Here is a 21,568-nt window from a genome sequence, read left to right as displayed (position 1 = left end):
GAGACAACATAACGGTAAATTAAATGGTTTGTTAAGCTCATCCTAGCAAACTCAAGACTTGGTAAGCTGACAAACATTAGACTCTAGACTCTACATGCACACACGAAACATTCAGAAGAAACCCAATGTATAGAGAAATATACAGAAAAGTCAGATGAATAAAGAGTCTGTCCCCAGAACCATACCTGTGTCCATGATATTCGCCAGAACAAAGCACAGACAAGATATGACCTGGTGCTTTCAGTCCATCATACAGTAATCCTCATTGTTAATCATAGTGTTCCCTCCTTTGCTGTGCATTTTAGGTGACTAACACCATCCCTTTATGCAAACACTTCTCTTAGTGTAGCTTAAACAAACCAAAGTCTTAGTGTCACTCTTTGTTTGACAACAGGTCATATCAGGTTACTTGGCCTTTGGGTATTACCACCATCATTATCAGAGAGTTAGTGTAGTGGGAAACAAAAACATGTCACTCTCTTCCCTTTTCAAACAAAGCAACACACACATATACACTGTTTAGTGATAGGACTCATTTAAATGTGCCGTCTTCGTCTGTCCTTTGAATCTGTTTTGCTCCCAGCTGTTGGCAGGGAAGCCCGAGGACTATTGTAACATTTATTGAGAAAAGAAACATATGTATGTACACTAACTAGCAGTACAATAGGTGTTTCCTTTTTTACTAATAAGGACAAGACTGCAATATTCTTTTTAATCCAGGAAGTCAGACTGTTATAAATGGCTCCCTTGGTGTGTACAAACATGATCGGTGCGATCGTGGCTCAAGAGTTGGGAGTTTGTCTTGTGATCGGAAGGTTGCTGGTTCGAGCCCCGGCTCGGACAGTCTCGGTCATTGTGTCCCTGGGCAAGACACTTCACCTACCGCCTACTGGTGTTGGCCAGAGGGGCCGATGGTGCGATACGGCAACCTCGCTTCTGTCAGTCTGCCCCAGGGCAGCTATAGCTTGCCTCCACCAGTGTGAGAGTGAATGAATAGTAGAATTGTAAAGCGCTTTGAGGGTCTCGAAAAGCGCTATATAAATGCAATCCATTATTATATAAAAAACTCATCACGCCACTATATCTCAAAAAGAAGCAATCTTTGAGGTAATCACATTGCTGCAATTGTATCTAATGACATAGCTTAAATACTTTAAAATTTGTTTAAATGTTGGGTATTGCAGGATGTGCCAAAGCCTACAAAGACTTGAAAAACCTGGAAGCTATTCTAGTGGTAATTCGATTTTAAGTCTACATATTAAATAAAAGTACAGGTGACTTAAATGTATGATAATGCTTTGATGAAACAAGTTTCTAACGTATTTCATGTTAGTATTGACAACAGATATGGCAGATGGCATAACAGATCTTGATAAAATAACATAAGATCATGTAAACATGTTGATATATTCATTTAAAAGCACCCGAAGTAAAATGGATGACATGTATTTATTTAATTCTCACATGCTTCACCTGTATATGTCATGCATATACCTGCAAACTGTTCCTTTCTTTTTCTCCTGTCCATATGTAAGCTAATATTGTTTTAACACATTTAAAAAAAAACACTATTTTACACAAAATATGCTTTTTCATAGTGTAGTGGAATATGTCCTTTTAAAGAAAAGAACAGTAATAACAATAAACTGTTACAATTGCCCCAATAAATTGTCACAGCCAGCGGGAGCCGACGGCGTGTAGCGTGAAAAGGAGACGAAACTGCATTTCAAACAAAAAGCGAACCGTTTATTCAGGCTGATTAAACCTGAATACAAAAGGCAAAAGGTGAATAGGGGCAAACACTGAACTAAAATCTAAACTTGGAAAACTAAACTGTGGTTACTATGATTAAACTATGATAACTATGACTACAGACAGGAACATGATTCTGAGCAGGAACATGCAAATAACTATGATGAAAAAACATGAACTGAGCAGAATCATGAAAAACTCTTAACCCGACGTGACGCAGAAGGAATTACCACAGACGACCTGACACTGAACAAAGAAAGACAGAGGACTTAAATACATACAGGAGGTGATCAGGGGAAGTGGAAACACATGGGGAAACAGCTGACACAAATGAACATAGCGACGTTACAGGGCGGAGTAAAATTAAACACATTGAACAAAGAAACACAAGACAAACAGGAAAAAAAAAAAGGAAACATGGAGAGGCGTAGATATAATAACACCGGCTAGACAACATGGAGCACACAGACAAGAAATTCATGAGAGTAACACAGAAGACTAAGGAAAAACATAAACTAAACTAAACTCAAGGCAGACACATGATAATCCTAGATCTTAACATCCTTTCAATATAACATAATAAATCACAAATGCAAAAATAAACACAAAATTCTGGGTCACAGACCCAGCCCCTGACATAGATACCACAACAGTACATTAAAATCCTGGATTCTAGTTACGAACACCTATGTTATAATGGGCTGTTGATGTAAATTTTTAACACAGGGATAGAACTGATGTAAGTTTGAATTCACAGTCATCCAAACTTTAGATAGCAGAAGAAAAATGCTTCATATCCAAAACATGACTTGGACGGTAATGTTGCTGGTAATGGTGTTGTGGTTCTTTTTTGGTTTTTTTGGTTTGTTTGTTTTTCCATAACTTGTGAATTTGCAAATTTACACATTCTGTATTTTTCATATGAAAGAAACTATACTGTGGTGGGGCTTGCTTATTTCTTGTTTTTGATTTATGTATGTTTTGTTTTGCTTTACTTTTGTTTCATATGTTGTTTGTTTAATTTAAGACTAAAAGAAAATTAAATGAATGAGAGGTAAAACTTGAGGGGGTAGGGACAAATAAGTAAATACTTCTGCCTACTCCTTTTCAAACAAATAATGGAACGATATTTTGTAAACATTGTGAAGGTACATGTTTGAAATGTTTGAAATAAAAATGAACTGAACTGAACTGAACTGAATTATATCCAAACCAGCTTTGTCCTTGAGAATTTCTGCAGAAGTTAAGCAACTGTGCAGTCTTTCCATAAGCAGAGAGAGAGAGAGGGAATCCTAATGAGCATGTGCAGAGTAAGTAATCACTCCAGTTTGTTTCTGTTTCAAGCAACTGGGTGTGTAACACTTGGCCCCTGTTACTGCTGCCCTTTCCCCTCTCAGTCCATATTTGATCTAATCTTGTTGTTAATCTAATCTCTTCTTGTTGTTGATTTTGTAGAGCAGAGCCTTTTCACAGACGTATGAGTGCTCGTGGTTTTTTCTCTCCATAATAGTAGTCTAATGAAAAAATCTAATAAAATGGAATATTAGGCATCTTTTTAAAATTCTGTGTATAAACTAAATGAATGATTGCTTAGAATGATATTGGCTTAATCATTTTGTGTTTGACTATAACTGTGATCTAGCAAAAAGTAAACAAATCAATGCCGTCAGTCCTGGTAATTTTCAGATGTTAAGATTTTTTGATACACACTGGCCTTCTTCCAAGCTGTTAAGAGGAGTTAGGAGAAAGCAGCATTAAACAAACTCGACAAAAAAGTCGTTTAAGAAGTCAATCAGTAACAAGATGGCCAAGAAAATAGGTTTTCAGCATTGTTTTTATAGCCACCTTATGTGTAATAAACCAAATTAGCAACAAAGGGAGTGCACCTCAATGGCATGACCTCTGTGAAGCCTATCACATGTGGTCCTGTACAGCCTCTGTTTACTGTAGCAGGTGGTTTTAAATCTTGCATGACAGCCGGAGACCTCTGAGGTGGACTCCAAGATTACACTAATCTGCCACATCCAGGAATACACTGACGCATGTGTCTGAAGTTCAGTAAAGTGTACATTTCAAAAGCAAAAACCTGACCCAGTCGCCATCATCAGTCAAATAATCGGACTCATAATCTCCTTCACTATACATGTTTCTGTAGCACTAAGCTTGGACAAATTTATTGTACATTACCTTCCTAAATGTAGGTGTGCAGACCATACTGATCACATACTGACTGATTGAACCTCAGTTTGTTTTAGTAAAAATCCTCTTTTCTTTGACCTGAGTTAGTTTTGTCCCTTCAATGCTTTTAAGGCCAAGCGATAATAAAGGTTCTCTACTGACTGACCCCTACAGATGTTAATCGGAACAAAAACTCTCTTTTCCTCTTTTCTCTCAAATTAACCTCAAGCAAGGGTGTCGCCCACAAATGGCTTTTTAATAAAAGAAACCAAGCAAGTGGATATAGGCTTAGATAAATGACCATATCTGATGTTCGTAACTTGGTAAAGCAGTGTTGTTACGTCAATAATGGCCAGCAGTGCCTGAGGAGGTCATTGGACACAAAGCTGCATGAGGCTAGCCATCTGGAAAGCTCTCACAGGTGCTCGCAAGCTTCTAATGTGCTCAAGTTCACACAGAAACCTCCAAGAGTTTCCACTTTCTGACCTGCCCAGCCACACCTTGCACCCAGAATCTCCCACGCAGATCAAATCAAAGCCAGCCCCGACCCAGGCCGGCAATAGCTGCACTGTCTAGAGAAAGGGGCTATTCGGTTACCGAAAAGTCTCCCCCTGAATATCCGATCGGGCTCCTTTTTAACAGCTTTTTTTGTTTTGATTTGTTAACATAACCTTATGTATGGTTACTTTCTATTATACATTATTATTATTACACATTATTTTATTAGAGTCTTCATACCAATTTTATCTCCTATAGCCCTTACTCTACAAATCATAATTTTCTCGCATGCTTGCATAAACTATTCACACATGCACAATGCTAAAAGCCCCTCTGGCTGTGAATTGAAACAGTATCAGATACTACAAGACACTGAAACTATGAAGTTTTTTTTCCAGTCTGTCTTTCTTTGTATTTTCTCTCCTCAGAGTATCTGTGGTGTCAAAACAACCTAAAGTGAGACAAGGATGTACGTGTAACAGAGCACTCTTTACATTAAGATGACTGAGATGCTATTATTAGAGCATTCTGCTCTTTAGTGATACAGTAACTATGTCTGTTACAAAAAATATTCACTCTAAATAATGTTCAAGTAATTTCAACATTCCCTGCATACTCACATACAGACACACAATCACATACCACCTGCTGGGTGAGGCGCTAATGTTCTTTAGAAAGCTTAACGACTGGGATTAGCGTCCAGTCACGTACACGATTGTGGGCAACTGGTCAAACTTTAGTGGGTCACAGTGACACACCTGGACTGCCTGCCACTACTGACACAGATTAAGCAGGAGTAGACGAGGGGACAGAAATCCTGGATTGACAGGCCCACGTGACTGACACACACACGCACATGCAACAAAACAAACTGCCTATTTTCTTGTTAATTTACATGGTTAAGAAATTGCTTCATTCACCAGAGCTGTTCAATTGATCCACTCCCTCTATGTGATCTTATAGTAATGTATAAAATTCAAATAATTAACAGTTGGGATCAGGAAGGGGCAGGAAGCGGAGGAGTGGGGGTCTGGGTGGGCAACAAGAGGAAATAAGGTGCTTAAGGGGTCATGAAGGAGGAGGAGTGGCAGAGATAAAGCAAATGGTTGGAGGAAGGCAAGGGGTGATATTTACCCCTGGAAAAAGAACAAAACAAAACAAAAATCTTATCTTATTGTGACTTACAGTGAAGGGACTTGATGGTTTTTTGGAACATTTTGCTGTTATAGTTATAGTTTTGCTGATATAGGCTCGCTTGTCCCCACTGGAGAAAAGTTTGCTGCAATTCACTGCAAACTGAGACTTCATGTTAGAATGAAGCATTTCTATCCTACTGGGTTTGGGCTCCTAGTAATACAGCATTCCCATTAATAAGATACAAGAGGTCACTAAGTTTATTAGTATAAAAAAGCAAATAAATTGCTCTATGAGTATATCGGATTTTGTTCATAAGCAAGGAAAGAGTGGAACAGGAGACTGACAGATGGATTGGTGCAGCGTCTGCAGTGATGCAGAAGCTGTACCGGTCTGATGTGGAGAAAAGAGACCTGAATGTGAAAGCTACGCTGTCAATCTACTGGTCGATCTATGTTCCTACCCTCGCCCTTGGCTATGTAGGTAGTGAACAAAAGAAAATGATACAAGCAACAGAGCTTCAGCTGAAGGTCTTAGAAAAAGGATGAAAAGCTGTTGTTCCTCCACTTCAAAAGCAGCCAGGTGATGTGGTTTGGGCTCCTGATTACTCCTAAGTGACGTTTTTGAGGGCATATCCAAATTGTGCGGTGGGGGGGTTAGTTTGAAGTGGTGTCTGGACATAAATGGCAGAAAGCTGGATGCATAGAAAATTGAATAGTAGTATGGTTCAATCCCTTCAGAAGATTTACAGAATCTTCTAATATCTCTGTCAGCTTGCACTGTTGCTGCTTGTGGTGGCTCAGCACCTAATCACGATTTCTTTGGTCAAATGATTGAACAACTTTGGAATTTACTGGGTTTACATTGTGTTGTCAGTCATTTCTGGCCCTTGTCCAAATTCAGTGCCGTGATGCTCACTGAACCTCTGGTATTTTTTAGAGAGAACTAAATATTAGCCTTTCTTTTCTTATCAAAGGTGACACTCCAGAAGAAAAAGAAGGGAGAGGAACTACTTTCTCGGACCATGGATGAACTGAGGCCTGCACAAATGCATAGTATAAGAAAAATAAGAATTATTTGAAACTGAGTCCAAGAATGAAAATATCATGTCTAAATGATTACAAGATACCCCCTTGAAGATATGAGAACCATTACTTAAACTGCTGTTAATGTAATACAACAATAAAAAAGAAAGAGAGGATGAAGAATTAATAGGTATAACTTACCACATAACCAGTTGCAACGGCAAGAAAATCTGTAGTAACTTTCCACCTCCTCAATAGTGAGCCGGACATGAACCCCAATTTCCTCCCTTGGCCCCAAAAATGCATCCAATACTTCCTCTACCATTTCCTCTTTGCTCCTCTGATCTTCCATATCTATGTTTGCATTTTCATCAGTCTTTCCATTCTCCTTTGACGTGTAATACGCCTCAATCTCAGCTGCCCTTCCCTCTTTCATGTCTTCACCCACAACCAGAGAATCTGTGTGTCCTTTAATTACAAACCAGTCCACTTCCTCACTGTCAGAGCACTCCTGTGAGCCTGGACTCACCTGTCCCGCTAGAGTCACCTCTGAGTCCATTTCCATGCAAAACCCAGGATCTAGCTCAACCTCGATGTCTACATCCATCAAGGAGCCCAAATCTGCTATCTCCTCTCTTCCCATCTTCCTGTCCCAGTCTATGTCTCCTTCACTTCTCTTCTCCAGCATTCCTTCCATGTAGCTTCATAAACAATATCACAACAACAATTTCCCTCTCATTCTCACTCTACCTTTCGCCAGACACTACGTTTAACCTCTTGGTCAGGCTGCAGGTGCTCTACAGCCCGCAGACGCAGTAACTGAGAGGACTTCCTATTGCAACCTCAGGTTACCTTCCCTGTATACAAAAGCTACAGTGTACTGCTAGACCCCACCCTCTCTCCTGGTCCAACTACCTTTATACCTCCCCTAAGAGGACAGTTATCTAACTAGCTAAAAGGCCTCCAACTTTACATAAATGACAGTCTGACCAATAAAAAGGAAGTAGTCATGCCTCTTTATGACTAATCAAGAATAGGGAAATAGGTTCTACATTAAGCTGCTGTGCGTCACTTTGGTTATTAAAGGTACTGCAGCTTCCACTGCTCATTTACCTACGGCAACAAAACTCGCAACCCACATCTGCCTTATCTCAGGAAATGTGGACTAAAAATACAAAGCCTCCATTCTGACCAACCCATTCAAAGACTGCCTGCATCCCCATTTAACCATTCACTGACTCGATCCATTCAAAGCCTCTATTCTTGTTTACTCCGCTCAAAAGACCCCATTCTTACAAACTTACTGAAAGACTTAATTCTAAGGAGACCTCTCAAAGAAAGACGCTGTCTCTTAATACAAAGTGGCAATTTAGATTCCATTACAGTGAGTTGTTCAAAAGATGCATTTCAGTTAAAAAAAGGCTAATAGACTTGATTCTTTGTCTCCTAATTCAGCCAATATCTATTAAACGAAGATGCAGTGGTGCTAAATGGCTTGGGGAACATATACTTGTGTAAAGTGTGTGCAGCTTGCCTCTGCATCGGTGTGTTTGTGTGTGGGACTTTGTGTTTAAAGTGGGCATTTGCTTTATGACCAAGGGCATGCAGGTTATCAGTGCCATAAATTTTATAAGTTCAAAGCTAAAGCCACTAGACTGGAAAACTATGCAGCTTAAAGTGAGCAAGATAGTCAAACAAGGCACAGTCCATCAGATCAGCTCACAGTGTCAGTCGAATAAAAGAAAACACGCTGCATAAAACGGTTAAGAACACACACACACACACACACACACACACACACACACACACACACACACACACACACACACACACACACACACACACACACCCCACCCCACCCCCATTTTGGGTAAATCTTTGTTTCCACCACATCACACAGGTGTTCTACTGGGCTGAGATCTGGTGACTGTGGATACCCCTTGAGTAAACTGAACTCACTGTCGTGTTCAAGGAAGCAGTTTGAGATGATTTGTGAGATAGTAGGTTATCCTTCTGGGAGTAGCCATCAGAAGATGGCTATACTGACACATGTTAACAACAATACTAAGACTGTGGTATTTAAACAATGCTCTGTCAGTACTAAGGTGCAAAGTGGGCGATGAAAACATCTTCAATACCAATATAACCCAACAAACCCCCTGAATGGTACAGTGCAGGATGGAGTTATACTTTTATGTTATTTACACAAAGTTCTGACTCAACCAATCAAATGTTGCATCATAAACTGAAAGTCAGAGTGCCAGCTTAGCTCAGTGGTGGAAGCCACATGCCTTTTGGCTAAAACGCAGCCGGCGGGGTTTGAGTCCAAACTGTGGCCCTTTGCATGTCCTTCCTTGCTCTCTCTCCCTCTCTCCCCTCCTTTCTGCTCGAAAAAGGCTCAACTTTTTGTGAGCCCATGCAGACTGTAACCTTGGTTTCCTGTTCTTAGCTGAGAGGAATAGCCCCTAGTGTGGTCTTCTGTTGTAGTCCATCTGCTTTAAGGTTTGACATGTTCAGAGATGCTCTTCTGAGATCAACACAGCATTTTCACCCAGAGAACTGCTGCTCTCTGCATATTTCCTTTCTTTTGGATCATTCCCTGTAAACCCTAGAGATGATTTTATGGAAGAATCCCAGTAAATCAGTAGTTTCTAAAACACTTGGACCAGCCTTTTTGGCTACTTTCTTCCTTATTTTGTGCACAAGGCAAATTTCTTTAAACGTTTCACATCTGTATATTTAGAACAGGGCAATTTAATGCCTGGAATAATGATTTACTCTGGTTTTCTGCTCCATTGTTAATATTCTGTAAAGTTTTACCTATAATAATTCATATGGACTCATTTCTCTTATATTATTATGTGCACATATCCTAGATTATATTTTTATATTTTATACCTTTAGATTTATTTATTATTGAGATTGTGCAATCTGATGGTGAGTAAATGCACTGAAATTTCATTCTGATGTAAACTAACTGGTGTATGTATTCTAATGCTCAGTTTGAATTTTAGCAGGTCATTTTGACCAAGTCTACATGTCTAAATGCTGCCAACTCTGCACATGTAGGCACATAGATTAAATATTTGCATCAATGAGCAGTTCTTATAAAGTGGCCAATTAGCATACTTCTGTATACAGTTTCACTGTCTACAAATGTTATTATAAAGGCTGCGACAACTGTGCAAAAATCACTTTGATCAACAAGAAGAGCGAAGGACTGGCAGACTAGTTACTTGCAAATGCAAGAAATCAAACAAAACTACTACACCAAAACATTTGCTAATCTTTTCTCCTAAAAATTTTCCATGGTGTCAGAGTTAGCCGTCTCAGTCTACAAAACATAACATCTAAAAAACAGGGATCCCTCTCTCAAATTCTCCTCATGGCTAATGACTTAAACAGAGCTGGGAGGACAGGAAATGAAAACCTTCCTCTGAAATCTCATAGCTTCAGGTACAGACAAAAATGCACATACTGTGTGTTCAGATCATGCACATTTTGCATAAAGTATATGCACAAATTGTATATGTAGAAGTAAAACCTACAGCAAGCACTGCATGAATATCTAACAAAATCACAAAGAGAAACATGAGAAACGAGAATATGAAGAATACAAAAGGTTTTAAAATATTTATATAGACAGTCAGCAGGAGAATAGCTGAAAACAGCTGCTTTCTATATCTCCCAGATAAAGAGAAACACTGAAAAAAGACCCCTGACTCACATGGCTTAAGCGGGACCATTGGCATCCCACTATCCCACTGAGAAACACTCTTCTTGGTTTTCTTCACCATTTCTTTTCTTGCTGTGTGTTAGTAAAAGTGGCAACAATCTGGCTGAGACGACACCAAACTGTTAGCTCAGCAGCTTTAATCAGCATTCCTTTGCACCAGCTGCTCTGTGCTGCAGTTTCTGCATCTGCTGAAGAATTTTTCACTGCTTCTATGGAAAAATGTCAGTGCAGCTGCCGAGATGTGCATGTTGGATACTGAAGCAGCTGATTAAGCTGCGCAGTCATGCACTCACACACAAAATGTTATACACATCAAGACACAGAAACAGCCAAGCAGAGGGGGTGGGGGCAAGGGAAGCCCACAGGAAACACTGTATGTGAGTCTCTGGGCGCGATGCCCTACATATTCTAGCCAGAGCTTCAATGAAATATATATTATGCGCAAATACACACAAAGGCACAAAAAGTTGCGAGTATACGTGCACACATGCACACTCACGCTCACACAGAATACACTCTCTCTTTTTCTCAGTCCTACCATCCCAGGCTCTCCAAGAGTTCTTGCGGCTGGCAGGGCTGAAAGGGAAAGCCGAGCCCAGTCCAGAGATGTCCAAGTTCTGCATAAGATGACTGAGGCGGTTCATGATGCGGAACGACGCCTCACCGCCCTCCCGAAGAAACTCATGGAGAGACATTAGAGCTGGCTGCTGGTCTCACCCCTCTCAAACAAACTTTGTCATCCAGAGAGAGAGATCCCTCGCTGCACTTTTTAAAGCTCTGACAGACTCCAAAGCATAATTCCCAAATGCTGACATGGGAAGGATCCTTCTTTTAATGTGCCAGGTTACTCAGAATCACAAAGAGATGCTCTCACACGTGCTCCTGTGCGGAGATGTTTGCAGTGGCTACATATAAGATAAGTCCACTGTCCTCTGCAGAGCCACATTGGGGACTCAAGGCAAGCGCACAGTGCAAAGCTTGCAGAATCACAAACAGCTTAGTCACTGTCTGCATAAACTCTGAAACAAACACTGTTCACACTAGAGGTGAGAACAAGCCCAGGTCCCTTCACGCACATTCGCACATAGACCCCTAGTACACACACACATCGTCAGTGGAACTATTGACAACTGAGAGAAGCGATGCTTTCCAGGGAAGGACAAGAGGGGAGGAGGGTGGAAGGCAGCAGAAGCAGAGGGCAGCCGGCAGAGCATAAATCCCCTTCTGCTGTTTAGGCTAATTATACTCCTCTACTCCTGAACTAATCTACCCTTTCTTTCCCTCTATCTCACGGGATTCCTCCATGCATCAAATTCACAGTGCAAAAAACTACTGTGCTAAAGCCAATCACCTGTAAGACTTAAAAAACAAAAAACCCAGCAAAACAAACAAGAAAAAAACCCATAAACTTTATGGCGACAGTTAAAAAGTTTCTTGTTACTATGTTGCCTGAAACCGAGGAGGAGCAAACACAGTGGAGGTTGCTTATTGGCAGGCTTGGGTTTATTTGTGAGTTTTGTGTGAGTGTTTGGCTGGCAAGCAAAAAGGCAGCTTGCACTTTATAGGCTTAGAATAGAGATGAGAGGGGAGATGCACTCTCTCACATACCAATGAAGCACCTACAGTGGATGGGACACACAACTTCAGCTTGCTATTCAGTGACATTCAGCCCTAATCTCCACCTCATCCCTCCATCCCTGTCTTCTTGTTAACCAAGTCTGATCCCTCATTTATGACATATTCCACCTCCTATACTTAACTTTCTATTACCCCTTTGGTGTTTGGGCACATACTTACATACAGTGCTGTGAAAACCTATTCTCTCTCTTCCTGTTTTTTATTTTTTTTATATTTCTCACAGTTAACATATTTTAGATTAAATACATTTTAATATCAGACAAAGATAACCCGAGTGTGCTTGAGCTTCAGGGCATGAACTGATGAACTGACAACTTAAATTTCCTCTCCTTCATACAGACCAAAGCAATAACCCAATGTGGTAAAACCTGCAAAGAGCACAAATAAGTAAAGAGTCTACAGTCATGAAAAAAACTCCAAAAGTTGTCAGGGCATTTAACTAAAAACCACAAATGTACACTTATTAATAATGGTGCTTTCTTCTGTGCTCCACACACTTTGCCCGGGGATCACCAAAGCCATTAGGATTCATCGTCTGGGGACCTCAAATCGAGCATTGCATTTTCTCAAAGTCAAGCTCAGCTGCAGTCCAAGCTGATCAGCTGATGGCTTAGCCTATACCCTTCTACACAAATGACAAATCCTATATAGGGCCTACTTTTTAAGTCTGACTGCAGTTGCAGCAAATCACCATCTTCACCTCAGGTCCACCTTTCATGATTTCTTCTCTATTTAATCAAAGTTATACTGATGCTCTATTCTTTGTCAAGGTCTTACTGCTTCTCTCCCTGCCTCTGGGGTTTCATGTACATTAGAGGGAGGTCACAGGACAGAGCCACACCGCTAAATATAAACCACTGCAGATGGAAATCTTCTCTTCACTACAGGGGTCCAGACTGAAACTTTTGTTCAAAATTGTCTCATTTAGTAAATGTTTCAGTGTATCCCAAAATGGTGGACATATATAGTGATACATTAGATTTTGTTTTACATGAAACAGTAATTCTAACTAGTTGTAGCAAAAGACAAATTTAGAATGCTTTTAGTACCACTCTTGCTATCCCTAGGTACTATACCTCTCTGAGCATGGCTGGCTAGCTGGAAGCTGATAGTTGCCTGCTGGATCCATCTGGCTATACACCTGCTCTGCCTTTAAGGATGAACAGCATAGCCTACTTAGGGCAGAATGAACCATTGACCTTTAGCTTAAAAAGGAACCTGACACAATATATTATTTGATTTATACACCTCCTTGTTGAGTTAATGTTCCAGCAATGAAACAGTGAAACATCTGCTCAGTTACAAATGACCATTATCAAAATGTAACCATACTCATGGGATAGATGGACTGCTTTCAAGCAAAGGTTCATGAGAGTCAGCTCCTTCCAAGCCATAAACTCCCCCACGCAATATATAATAAGCCTCTTCCACTTGGCTTGCATGCATGTGCTGCACGATAAATAAAAAATAAAGAAACAGCCCCCCTAAGCTTCACCAGCTACAGAAGAACACATTCCTGCTGGAAAAGCCGACACCTGTGACTCAGTGAACTGGATGTGTCCTTTTAAATCAGCTGGAAGTAGGTCAAATTCCCAGTTAGAAAGTCAGAAAGAGGCTTCCAGTGATTATGGCTCTAAGTATTATATTCATAATTGACCTACTGTTTTCCTTTCAGTTAACTGACTAATGGTTCTGCCAATTAAATTACTGAGCATGGTGCTATGCATTGGTTCATCAGTGTTATTGTACTAGAATACCTCCACAATTGTTAAAAGGACTGCCATGAAATTTCATGGTTTACACATGACGCTAGTGATCCCATGACTTCCTGTATGAAAACAACAGGTGTCTTTAATTGTGATTTTGTGAGTGAACATCTAAGTATTTGATAAACTGCCATAAAGGCTCACACACCCACACAAAGACCCACGCACACTTCCCTTAGAATGATTACTGTGGTGATCCTTTAACCTGTATTCTAGCACCATCATCAGGTCAAAGTTTTAATGTGTCTAATATTTTGGTTTATTATCACATACCTGTATAAGTGTAATTCGCAACAATCTGATCAAAATCAGATAGCTTTATTTAATTGCATTTAGGAAAAGCTACCATTTACCCAATATTTTATTTTCTCTCTCCCTTGAATAAGCTGTAAAAACCGACTCTTGTCCACCCACAGCTTACTACATCGACGGATGAACTGGATCACCCATCATCTTTACCAAAAAAGGAAAATGCACTCAGCTACAGGTTATGATCCAAATAGATGTTTTTGGTTTATATCAGGTTGTGTTGCACTCATGCTAATGGCGCTGCAAAGACAGCCAGCAACCAGAAGTTGAAACAGACAGGAGTGCAGTATTCCCCAAGGGACAAAAAAAAAAAAAAAAAATCATTAATACTTCAGTTTTCTACAGTGTACAATACAACATCCATCAGAGAAAGAGAAAAACAACAAGAAAAAAACAGTTCTTCAGATTAGATGATGCTAAATCCTATGCATCCTTAGCTGACTCGATTCCCCCGAATCTCCCTTTTCCTCACTCTCCCTTCCTCTCTGCTGTCTTCTGTGATCAGCGTTACTCTCCTCTCTGAGCCGATTACTGCTCTCATTCTCCTGCCACAGCGAATTCCTGTCACACTTCTTTATAAACAGCTACCAGGGACTGGATTAATGTGCAGTTTTAGGATAGTATTGCAGACTTAAAAAACCCCAGTAACAATATGACCTTATTTTCATTTTGATTTTAGCTAAGTGGAGTGATGCAATTCTTGATTTGCCTTTAGAGTCTCTGCATTTTCATTCCTCTAGCCTGGGCATAGCCAAGTCCCCCCTCCTTAGTCAAGTCCACCCACTCACTACTGCCATGCTTTCACCATCTTAAAAATGAAACCATGCAAAGGGGAAACCAGTAAACGCACTTAGTAAAACATTATTTCCTCTCATTCAGCACTCACACTTTAGCTTTACATGTACAGGTGCAAAATGAAATGAGGGTCTGAAAGCTATAAATCTTTAGGGTAGGCTTTTCTAAGTAAGGTTTTACAAACGTTAAATGAAATATTAACACGCCCAAGTGTTTGGCAGGTTGTGTGTGCTGGCTGTGCAGGCTGTGCATGTGTGTGTTCATGCTTATTAGAGTGGTTGTGTGCTGGTGGTGAGTGGATTAGGGGAGATCTCTATAAATGGATCAAAAGGGACCAGAAGCAAAGATCACAAATCACATCAGTGGCATTAGTTTAGCACAGGAGAAACGTCTGTCCTTCATTTGGTGGCGATAAATCAAGAAGCTGCAAAAGCAGGAGAACGTCATATATAGAGTAGAAAAAAAAGACTTCTAACCACAAAAACAAAAACACCATGAGGGGAGCTCAGGAAGGCAGACCTAACAGCAAAATCAGTAAAAGAAACCGTGCGAATATTCGGAAATGAAAAGGTTATGTTAAATAATCATTCCACGGTTACAGAGGAAGGTCATTGTGTCTCATTTTTTAAAAACACTTTTGCTAATCAGACATATTCCACACACTCTAGTTGTCTAGGGTGGAGTACTACAATTGGGGTTAGTGAGGTAGTGTATCACAACACAAACCACCCTGTGTACAGCCTGCGTTTCTGTAAAAAAATGAGACAGCTTTTCATGCAATAGTTTTTCTGTCTATCCACATTATAAATACTTTAATATCTCTAATGTCAGCAGGAACCACATTTTATTTCAGAAGATAAAATCGTATTCTGGCTAAGCACTTGCATGTCTTGAGGCAGAATGATCATGAACAGCAGCACATTCAAGCTTGTGTGGTTTCCTATACAACACGCTTCGACATTGTGATCCTGCATTGGCTTTGTAAATTGCTTTTGTTTTGATGTCCATTTGGACTTGATTCCATCAAGGCAAAGGAATAATATGTCTCTTACTGTGCCTGCATACATTTTAGTAATAGTATTTTCACCTATGTCTATGTTTAAGATCAACATCCAACATCCTCAGCAAGCAAAAAATACAATGACCAGGGACAAGAGCTGCTTCCGATTGTGTCGTTGCCACCCACCTATGCTTTGGGTGACGGTCCTCAGTCTCACTAGCAGCTCACCGAGGGCCATCTCCTCTGTCTTCATCCACAGGATCATCCTCCAGAGGGACAGTGGAAGACCAGCTGTCCAGCTAAGAGACGCTTTTGTAGGAAGAAGAGACAGCTTGCCTGCTTTTTGCTGAGCGGTGCTATGGAAGAGTGGATGGTGGTGAGGGAGACTGTTGAGTTGAGCAGAAGGGAAGAGGGAGATGCGACAGGGTAAACGAACCTAGGATGTGAGTTAAAAATCTAGAGGAAAGAGAGGTAAAAGGGGGTGTGCGCTGCGTGGCAGTGCGAGTATGCTTGTGAAAAATGAATGCTCTCCAGGATGGAGTGGATGCTGCTGAGACAGATGAGGAAATGATGCTGATGCTGAAGCTGTTATGGCTGTGACAGCCTCAGCCACAGTGACGAGTCTCCCGCAGGAAAATGCAACGCAAAGGATGGTGAAGGAGGGAGACGGGGAGGAGGTGGAGCAGCAGACAGCCTCATTCACACATGCATGCTTCTGCCTCAGCACACATGATGGTGCAGACCTGGCAGGCAGATTGGGGGAGGGGATGTGAAGGTCAGCATAGCAGTTTTGCACAAACAGCTGATCCAATAGTGACATCCAGCGTAAAGGAAAGGGACAACAGCTTTGTCATGAAACATTCTTATCTGCAGAAACAGAGACGGCAATGGTACCAATGCCGGCCATGCATCATTGATTATGCTGCATTGCCACCATGTGACGGCACATGGTTATGACAAAATACAGTAGGATCATCTTCAGTAACCCTCTTTGCAAATTTCATGTGTAAACAAACCTCACAGACTACATATATGAGAGCTTTAATTACATGCATCCTTGACACAACTAGGTAAGACGCTCAATAAAATGATGGATGAATTTCATAAATCTGTATTCATTGTGGGTGCTGGTTGCTGCTTATCTAGCTTCTAAAGTTTTAGCGATGTCTTGTGTAGACTCAAAAGCTGAAAATACAAGATAATCCAGGGAAATTCAAAGAAAATGTTACTCAGACAATAGCAATACAGCATTTAATCCAAAAGTTAGCAGACAGACCTCTTAAGTGAGGACCATCATTATTGTGTACTTTTCCATTCAGGTGACACTAGGTCTCTTCTGGGGACTCTGACCCCAGTGACCTTATATTTTTAGCACTAGTGTACAACAAGAGGTTTATTGTTGTTTATCTGTCATTGATCTACTGCAGTTATGTCAGATGTTCACTCATTTTCTTACACTGCCATAGTTGTACGGCAGGGATGTTCTTGCCATCTGTAGAGGCTAAGCCTACGCTTGAAGCCACTCAGGTGTTCGTTGACGGGGGTGACGCGATGTCACTGGTATGCATGAATTCGTTAACCAGTCGAATAACTCCAGCCTTACTTATTGACAATAAGAAGTGCACATTCTGGCTTGACTGGTTGACACCTCAAGATAGAAGTGGTATTGTCAGTTAGTCCAGAGAGAAATCTGTGACATTGCATGATGAACTTTCTTCTCATTTATATCATGAGGACTAACCCTAACCCCTAAACATAGTGACTGGTTGTGCCACCCTTGGCAGCAAGAACTGCAAACATTTACGATAACTGGCAAGTCTGGCGAGTCTTTCACATTGTTGTGGAAGAATTTTGTCCCACTCTTCTTTACAGAATTTACAGATTGCAATGCAGTTTTCAAGCATAAATGGCTTGTTTAACTTCATGCCAAAACATGTCAATTGGACTCAGTTCAGACTTTTTTCACTCCGAAACCTACCGTTTGTTTTGTGAACCATTCAGAGATGGACTTGCCTGTATGTTTCGGATCATTGTCTCACTGCATAAACCAAGTGAGCTTGAGCTTTAGGACACAAACTGGTGGCCGGAAATCATCTTTTAGGATTTTCTGGTAGAAAACAGAACATTCATCAATTACGGCAAATTGTCCAGGTCCTGAAGTGGCAAATCACACTATCACCACCATGTCTGATTGTTGCTTTGATGCTCTTTCTATGAAATGCTGTGTTAGTTTTATGCAAAATGTAACAGAACTTAAGCTTTCCAAAAAGTCCAACTGTAGTCTCGTAGTCCACAGAATATTTACCTAAAACACTGTGTTTTTTTTGGTCAGGAGTGGTTTCCGCCAACTCTCCAATGGATGCCATTTTTGCCCAGTCTCTTTCTTATTGTTGAATCATGAACTCTGACCTTAACTGAAATAAGTGAGGCCTGCAGTTCTTTTGATGTTTTTCTGGTTTATTTTGTGGCCTCCTGGATGAGTTGTGAGTGTACTTCTGGAGTGATTTTGGCAAGCTGGCCACTCTTGGGAAGGTTCACCACTGTTCCAAATTTTCTCTATTAGTGAATAATGGCTCTCACTGGAGTCGCAAAGCCTAGGAAATGGGTTTTTAACCATTTCCAGACTGGTAGATGACTTTGTTTCTCATCTGTTCTTGAGTTGCATTATGGATAAAAAAAAAGAAAGAAGAGGTTTATAGCAGATTGTGGCTTCAGCGTTAGCTCCTTTTCAGGTGATACATCTTAAGGGACACTACAGCAAAAGCCATATTGTGGTATAAAGTGGTGTTCTCTCTTTAAGGAAATCTTGCGCTCATCAACTAACTTGTAAAGCACTTTCGTCAACTTTGTTGCTTTTAAATGTGCTATAGAAACAAAACTGACATCAAGAGTGAAATTCATGACTTTGACACATTTAATAGACACCTACCTCAACACATCTTGATGCATTCTTAATCATCCAGGAAAGTAAATCTCCAAAAGTTGATTCTGTTCATCTGGACGTAGCGTAGGCTGGGAGGTCCCAGCCCATTGTTCCTTCAGTGGGCTGGTTTCGGTCATTATGCAAATGTACTGTTTATAAGATTTGGGAAAACCTGCAGTCAGCTGAGACTGAAGAAGTCACTTGGATGAGTGACGAAACGTTTCTCCCACAAAACGCTACGTCCAGATGAACAGAATCAACTTTTGGAGACTACCTCAACACAGTTCCTGGATTTGGTGTCACCTGATGGCAGTGGCCTTCTTAAGCAGGATCATATGCCCTGCCAACAAGAGGCTAGTTTGAGAAAAGATGAAAAAAGTCCTATGTGTGTGGCCAAATACAAAGTTCTACAGGCAGGATGGAGATGCAGCCCAGTGACTGCGTAGAGCTAGCGCCAACTTGTGGGTGGAGCATTTTGGTGAAGTTTTGATGAACTGTGACATACTATATTGCTGAAAGTATTCACTCACCCATTGAAGTCAAGTCATTGAATTCAATCACTTCCATGGCTATGTGTGCAACTTGTCTGCTAGCTAGCTAATGTCCAGCTAACTTCACTCAGAGATGGAGAAAGAAAGACAGATCAGGAAAGGAATACCTAGTTAAAGGTAAGGACTGCTCAGTGGTATTTAATAAACAGGAAATATATGCAAGTTCTCAATTGTTAAATCAGATTTTGGATATGTATTTGATGTGAATTTATGTTATTCTAAATTGAGAGACATCCTGTAAAACAAACTACAGTGTGCTAACTCTACGGGAGGGGATTAGGGCCACTGGGGGAAAAAAAGGATTCTGAGATTGATGTCAGAATTCTTACTAGTTAGAATTCTGACTAATAACTAGTAAGAATTCTTACTAGTTAGAATTCTGACTAGTTAGAATTCTGAGAGAAAAGTCAAAATTCTGAGATTAAAGTAAGCATTCTGACATTTTCTCAGAATTCTGAGTCAGAATGCTAACTTTAATCTCAGAGTTCTGAGTCAGAATTCTAAATTCTTTCTTAGAATTCTTTTTTCTCATAATTCTGAGTCAGAATTCTAACTTTAATCTCAGAATTCTGAGTTAGAATTCTAACTTTAATCTCAGAAATCTGAGTCAGAATGCTGACTTTAATCTCAGGATTCTGAGAAAAACGTCAGAATTCTATCTCAGAATTCTGAGAAAAACCTCAGAATTCTGACTATAATCTCAGAATTCTGAGTCAGAATTCTAACTTTAATCTCAGAATCCTGAGTGAGAATTCTAATTTTAATCTCAGAATTCTGAGTCAGAAGTCTGAGTATAATCTCATAATTCTGAGTCAGAATTCTAACTTTAATCTCAGAATTCTGACTCAGGATTCTGACTTTTTTCTCAGAAATCAGACTATAATCTCAGAATTCTAACTTTAATCTCAGAATTCTGACTCAGGATTCTGACTTCTTTTTTTTTTCCAGAATTCTGAGTCGAAATTCTAACTTTTTTCTCAGAATTCTAACTTTAATCTCAGAATACTGAGTCAGAATTCTAACTTTAATCTCAGAATTCTGAGTCAGAATGCTGACTTTAATCCCAGAATTCTGAGAAAAACATCAGAATTCTGACTAAAATCTCAGAATTCTGAGAAAAATGTCATAATTTTGACTAGTTTGCTGAAGTGTGATGGACAGTGTGTTGGGTGGAGCTAGGTTACATAAAGGATAGCAGAGATAAAAATGACTTTAGCTGAGTGGCATTCACTGAAATTAACCTTCATAGCTACTTTATACCATCTAGTATAAACAAAATATTGTCAGTGTATAAGATGGAAATCAGCCAAGACCATTCATGAAACATCTGCTTACATCTAGTTGAATTTAGTCGTGCAAATCCACACAGAGCAGTAAACCTCATAGTAGCAGCAGTAGGCCAGATCGGCTGATCACAGCCTATACACTAAGAAAACCTACTGGAGCTCACAATAAAAATTTTCAGCTGTGATTCTTTACCCAATGCTGTGATACTACGACCAACTTTAGGGTTCCCCCACCTGCCAAGTCTCACTTTAACACTCCTCTTTTTTTCCAAAACTGATTCAAGCAGAGTAGATTCATAAGGATTCATTAGACTGAAATAAAGTTTGCATTCCCATTTGTATTCCCACACTATGTTAATGTGATTTTAATTACATTAATATAACATAAGGTTCAATTAGCTTTCCACAGAAATAGCTGGTAGAAACAGCTTCAAAAGAGCTACTCTGAGTAAGTTTCAGAGCCCGTACTTTTTCACTTTTACTTGAGTAATGAAGTTGAATCAATACTTTAGCTTTCTGTACTTTTGCTCCCTCTACAAAGCAGCTGCATCCAAGCCTTACATCAGCAAGTGCAATGCACTGAACGCAGTGGTGTAAAGCACACCGCTACTGGACTCTAGAGTCTAGGAGTGGAGACATGTCCTTTGGAGTGATCACACTTCTCTGTCCGGCAATTTCCAGAACGGTACTTGTGTGACTGCATTATACCAAGTGTAAGTTGGGACAAACCCCCCCTCCTCCCCACCAAACTTAAGTGGAGGGGGAATTATGCTACGGGGCTGTTTTTCAGGAGTCGGGCTCGGCTCTTGCAGAAAGCCTTCCCAGATGAGTTGACGCTGTTGTAGCTACAAAGGCTGGGCCGACATGTTCAAGCCTATCGATCAAGAATGAAATGTTAGTCAATTGCATCTACGTGTGATGGCAGATGAGCAAATACTTTTGGCGATATAGTGTATAACACAAACCATGGCAGGACA

General features: G+C 40.3%; 1 protein-coding gene across 8 annotated transcripts in view; it reads right to left on the bottom strand.

Annotated features, from left to right (window-relative positions):
* Positions 1–16,497, bottom strand: part of mcf2lb (mcf.2 cell line derived transforming sequence-like b) — a 45,793-nt gene extending 29,296 nt beyond the window's left edge. For 3 of the 8 annotated variants that reach the window (XM_063497246.1, XM_063497247.1, XM_063497253.1), the window contains exon 1: positions 10,862–11,462. In XM_063497246.1, the coding sequence (XP_063353316.1) occupies positions 10,862–11,018 (157 nt within the window). In that variant the 5' untranslated portion in view covers positions 11,019–11,462. Of the gene's footprint in view, positions 1–10,314; positions 10,356–10,861; positions 11,463–16,017 lie in introns of those variants that run through there. The other 5 variants (XM_063497248.1, XM_063497252.1, XM_063497254.1 and 2 more) reach the window with 3 other exon arrangements.
* Between the last annotated feature and the right edge of the window lie 5,071 nt (positions 16,498–21,568).

The sequence above is a fragment of the Pelmatolapia mariae genome, linkage group LG16_19 (assembly GCF_036321145.2).
Source record: "Pelmatolapia mariae isolate MD_Pm_ZW linkage group LG16_19, Pm_UMD_F_2, whole genome shotgun sequence".
Taxonomy (NCBI): domain Eukaryota; kingdom Metazoa; phylum Chordata; class Actinopteri; order Cichliformes; family Cichlidae; genus Pelmatolapia; species Pelmatolapia mariae.
This window is presented reverse-complemented; position numbering and strand designations above follow the sequence as displayed.